The sequence below is a fragment of the Vigna unguiculata genome, chromosome 4 (assembly GCF_004118075.2).
Source record: "Vigna unguiculata cultivar IT97K-499-35 chromosome 4, ASM411807v1, whole genome shotgun sequence".
NCBI classification, from domain to species: Eukaryota; Viridiplantae; Streptophyta; class Magnoliopsida; order Fabales; family Fabaceae; genus Vigna; species Vigna unguiculata.
The window spans coordinates 25,259,687-25,265,130 of record NC_040282.1 but is presented as its reverse complement, the minus strand read 5'-3'; the positions used below and the strand labels follow the sequence as shown (position 1 = coordinate 25,265,130).

At 35.9% G+C, this 5,444-nt stretch overlaps 1 protein-coding gene across 3 annotated transcripts; it reads left to right on the top strand.

Moving 5' to 3' along the window:
* The first annotated feature begins 288 nt into the window (after window positions 1-288).
* Window positions 289-1,512, top strand: LOC114182666. Of its 3 annotated transcripts, none has more exons than XM_028069577.1 (5): window positions 289-373; window positions 445-537; window positions 622-723; window positions 806-1,025; window positions 1,413-1,512. In XM_028069577.1, exons 1-4 carry the CDS (start codon window positions 302-304, stop codon window positions 824-826), a joined length of 288 nt encoding a protein of 95 aa, XP_027925378.1. In that variant the 5' UTR covers window positions 289-301; the 3' UTR covers window positions 827-1,025; window positions 1,413-1,512. The 3 variants fall into 3 exon arrangements, with proteins under 3 accessions (XP_027925378.1, XP_027925379.1, XP_027925377.1); XM_028069578.1 differs by lacking the exon at window positions 1,413-1,512 and adding an exon at window positions 1,216-1,251; XM_028069576.1 differs by having other exon boundaries at window positions 321-537.
* The last annotated feature ends 3,932 nt before the right edge of the window (window positions 1,513-5,444 follow it).

The following is a 5,444-nucleotide window of genomic DNA, read 5'->3' as shown; positions in this document are numbered from 1 at the left end:
CAGTCCTGTAGTGTAAGGTCAATCTCAGATGGGGTTCTCATTAAATACTCTCTCACCCTTTCACACTTCACCAATACTTCTAACACTAACCTTCAAAGTTTAAGGAAAAAATGTCTCATTTTGTAACATGTTTTATATATCTCATGTTTTACAAATAATTATTGTATATATATTTGAATGCAAAACATAGTGAATTTAAGAGTGAATGTTAATTTGTGGCTTCTGCATAAAAAAAATAAAGGGTTCTGTTGGGGATAAGTTTAGTAATGATGGAACACGTACTAGAGATGAATTGATCACAATGGTTCCAGCAAGAATAGATAGAGATCATTGGGCTTCTTTTGTGGATTATCGACTAAATTCAAAAACAAAGGTATATTGAAACTATTTTTCATCAACATCGTTCAAGTTAATGATTATTAATTTTTATACGTTGATGATTAGGAGCATGCTCTGAAAAATAAAGATAATAGGGCAAAGCAAACCATTGCTCACACATGTGGATCTAAGAGCATTGCAAGGAAAAGAGATGAAATGGTGATAATACTATATATCTTGATGTGAACTTTTTGTTTCAATTTTTGTCTTTATGTGTTATATTTTTTTTCTTTAATTTTATAGGAAAAAGAGTGTGGCCACAAGGTTAGTAGAGGAGAGGTATGGATAGCAACACATAAACATGCTAATGGAGCCTTTGTGAGTGATGAAGCGAGGGAAATCAGTGTAAGTTCAATTCTAATAAAGTCTATAATTGTCAACCATACTTTGTGTTATTTTAATTAGTTTATTCTTATGTTCTTTGTAGGAAAAAAATTCAAGTATATGAATCAACATCATCATCATCTGTATCAAAAGAAATATCAAGTACTGATTCCTTAGCTTTTGCTTTCGGAAGCCAAGAGCATTGTGGACATGTTAGGGGTTTGGGTTTGGGTCCTTGCCCATCTAAAGTGTTTGGCTCCAAGGGTCATTCATATAGTGGAGCATCTTCAAGTTATCCTTCTAATGCTCAGTTACAAAATCAGGTTAACTTTTTAGTTTTGATCATGATGCATTACTTTTATCAAATTTGACGTTTGAATATGTTTAAAGTAATATGTTATGTAAACCAAGATTGTCAAAAGAGCTCCATTTTGTTTCTTCAAAAGTAGAAAATATTATTTTCTCTATTTTGATTATTTTGATTAATTTAATTAATTTTGTGTTTTAAAATAGGTTTCTACATTGACATCCCAACTCATTGAAATGAAGGCAATGGTTAATTTTTTGGTACAAAATTATCAAGGAGAGTTGCCTCGTGATTTTACTGTGCATCATGCACCAACGGTAATATTTAAATCTTGATTAAATTAATATATGTTTGATATTATTATTTGGAAAGCTATTAATTATCATTATTTTTCATATGTTAGGTATCTGATCAAGGAAGTGTTCCTAACGAAGAAACAAATGATCAACATCCAACACCGCATTAGATGATATTTTTCGTTTACTTTTGAAATTTGTCAACAAATATGCTTCTATGAAACTTTTGGTTAATTTTGGTTTTATTGTAGGTAGATAGTGCATTGCTTATTATGTCATTGTCATTCAAATGCTACCTCTCCAACACTTATTATGTTAAGAGCATTATGACTGCTATTTCTATTGGTACCATTTGAATGAATATTTGTATTGGTACCATTTGAATGAATATTTGTATTGATTGCTTATTTTGAAGTGGCATTGAAGGTTTTGCTTATTTGTATTGATTGATACCAAACTGTTAAGTAATAAATAGGAAATTTTATAAAATAAGGTTCTTTTCGTACTCAAATAATTAATTAAACAAATCAATTATCAGGAAAGTACAACTTTAGCATTATAGCAATGCCATAATAATATGAGCACTAACCTTTTGGTATTAACAGGGGTTTTCGAGGAATTAACGGGGGTTTTCGGAACCCCGGGCATTATTGGAGTTTTTGTAAACCCCATGCATTACTGGGGGTTTTTGGAACCTCATGCATTACTGGGGGTTTTCAGAACCCCGTGCATTACTGGGGGTTTTCAAAACCCCAGGCATTAACGGGGGTTTTCGGAACCCCAGGCATTAATGGGGGTTTTCGAAACCCCAGGTATTAATGGAGGTTTTCGAAACCCCCAATAAGTTGCACTACTTCTAGGGGTTGCTAAAAACATCCGGTAATCCGTTAGCCACGCTTGCACTTCCAGGGGAATCTCAAACCCCTGGTAAAACCATTAGTGGGGGTTAAAAACCCCAGAAACACCATATATAACCCCCGCTAAAAACAATTATTTTTGTAGTGATCATAGCCTAAATGAAAAAGTATTTATTATTTTAGTTGAAAGAAAGGAAATAAATTGTACATGTATATTTATATAATTATATAAATAAAACGGTTAATGAAAAAAAGATCAAGGTTGTTTCAATTTTGTTGGTTAAGATATATTAAAATATACATCTTTTAAATAAAACCTTAAAATCATGATTTTGATGGATTATGGCTCCGGATGAGTTATAATACTAATATATATATATATATATATATATATATATATTCTTTTCTGAACTAGGTGCTCTAACCCCTCCTTCTTGAAATGGACTATCTCCAGACCAAGTTGTAAATGCCATGCATTGTTCAGGAGTTATGTATTGAAGAGGTTGTTTCATTGTTGTTGAGTAAAATTATAAAGGATGAATTGAAGAGGTTGGTTCATTGTTGTTTGATGCTAGTTGTTGTCGCACGTATGAAATACGTGACTCAATGGACTATAGGGATTCTTCAAGCTTTTTGAACTGTTGGTTCTAATGTTGTGCTCGAGCTGTGGGATGTGGCTCAGGAGCAGGACATTGCATGTTTTTCAATGCATTGGTGTAGTTGGCCTGGATATATGCTTTATTAATTGGCAACCTCAGCTTCTTCCTTGGGTGGGAAGCATTTTGCACAACTCTATGATAAGGCTTAGAAAGGCAAGTGGCTTGGTTGTCCCTCTAGACGTGGGTTTTGATAATGTAATTTTGAATATTTCCTCTGTAATCATGTCAACCACATCCAAAAGGTAGCCTTACATGATGCAGAAAATCAGTTAGGCTTGAAGAATTGTGAGGCTTGATACATGAGAGTTGGGAATGATGTTGGCAAATAGGATTGTCATCCAGGTTTGTGTGATTGTTCTCATGCTAACACTTAAGATCTTTTTTAGGTTTTCCACTTCTTCCTACCTCAAAAGTCTTTCCAGGTACACACAAGAGGTCAATGAGACTCTATAGACTGACATCCTTCATTAAGCTATGAAATTCCTCTCTTTCTTCCTCAAACATGGCTCCACTAGCACTCAGTAGCTCCCAAATCGTATCTCTATCTATAACACCTTCTTTCCTCCAAGAAGCATGATCTTACCTATTTAGATTTTTGCTTAAGTGGATAAGCATTGGCATAGAACTCCCTCACAATCAACTCATTATAATGGTTTGCAGGTTTGGTCAGCTTCTCCCATCTCTTTGCTCTATCACCTCGTGAATTCCTCATATTCACCTTCTTGAATTTCCACTCTCCTTTTAGCCAAGATTGATCTTTCCTCTAGTTGAGCAAACCTCAGTTGTTTGGCCTTGCTAAGGAATTTGAATTTGTCATGTCTCTCCTATCCTGGTGAACGCATTCCTTATGTAAGGAATTCATTTTGGGTGGTTTGTTATGCTCAAGCCCTTCTCCTACTGATTCACAAGTTGGTTAAGTAGGAGATGCCACATCAATTTGGGCTTTTTGCCTTTTAGATATGGGAGTGCTTTGTTGAGTTGGAGGTGTAACATCTTGGTCGGCTATTACTGATTTAAATAAAATTAAAAAATAATAAGAAACAATAAATCTGCCATTACGAAACCTCTTTCCCGAAGTGCGGGAAAATTTAAGATTTATTAAATCGCTGAAATCAAAATCCAAAAGTGGTCCATAACAAAACATGTTCCAACATTGTTTTAATCAAAAAATTACAAAATAGTCAAAATAGTAAAACAGTTCCTGAAAGAACCCTAATCGATAGCCCCCACTCCAACATTAAGCATCACCAACACCACCTGAAATATCATCGTCAAACACACACGGAAAGGGTGAGCTAAAAAAAAAAGAAATAATAAGCATCACAATGTAAACCTACATCCCAACTTATTAAATTAACCCAACACTCCTTCGGAGAACCTTCATCCTCTGACACTAGAAATCACGGCCACTACCATGTACATCTAGAATTTACACACTCTGGTAATGGCCTTAAGATAACACTTGTTGCCACGATCCACCACTCTCGTTTCCACTTCTACAAGCCACCACTCATAGATCACACGTGCGGAAATATCATGTTACGAACCACCATCCTTAATGCCAAGTGGAGCTCCCCAATACGAACCACAATCCGTATTCTCAACACAAGATTCCCAACATCATAGGCCACTACCCGTGATTGCAAATCAAGTGGAGTCAACCAATACGAGCCATAACTCGTATGCTCACACTGGATTTCCAATATCACCAGGCCAATACCCGCGATCGCCACATGTTTACCATCCATTCTAAGCTACAACTCATGAATGGGCCTTAGCACGTCGTATACCCAAAGCCATTACCATAAGTCGTGTAAAACTCTCAATATCGTTAACCTGACCTATACAAGATCAGTACACACTCAACCTGGTTCAAGGGATTTCAATGCTTCCATGAACCTGCCCGCTCGTGATCCAACTCTACGAACCTCCCTGCTCACAACAACTCTTAAGTGTGAGCATAGAACATATGAACCTGCCCACTCGTATCCTCACACAAGAGTATCATTAATATGAACCTCCCCGCTCATATTAATCATGCGTTCCATAACCAAATCACGAACCTACCCGTCCATGATATTGTCAAGCATATCTTGGCCTAGGTTCGACATTTCAAATAAGCAACATACAACAAAAACAACCAAAACAGCAATTGCATCCTGTGCTATTGCTTGGCACTGCCTAAGCGCGGCCAGGTGAAATTCTAGCACAGACCGCCTGATAGTCTCATCATGCCACCAGGTGCCGCTCGCTCTAGAGACTTCCCTGGTTCACATATTGCCTAACGGTTCTAACACAGACCACTAGTGGCTACACTGGTAGCATGAAACTAATGGTTTTCGGCACCATAGAACAAGTTCTAATGTAATAGGCATGCAAAAACCACTTCCAAAATCCAAAATACATGTTCAAATAATTCAACATGACTCAAAATTTCACTATCACACATCATGTACATCCATTATATATATTCACATGTATTCACCAATTTAAAATCATACCAACAAGCTAACACATTTTCCATAACCAATTCGTCATTCAAACTTAATCTTTAGTTCTAAACCATATATGCTAAGAAATAGAAAGCTACTTTTACTATGTATATATATAACTTTACTACACC

Coding starts and splice junctions, on each gene's coding strand:
- LOC114182666 (XM_028069576.1), top strand. CDS start 704: ATGAAGCGAGGGAAATCAGT. Junction 724..805: donor ATGAAGCGAGGGAAATCAGT/GTAAGTTCAATT, acceptor TGTTCTTTGTAG/GAAAAAAATTCAAGTATATG. Junction 1,026..1,412: donor ATGCTCAGTTACAAAATCAG/GTTAACTTTTTA, acceptor TTCATATGTTAG/GTATCTGATCAAGGAAGTGT.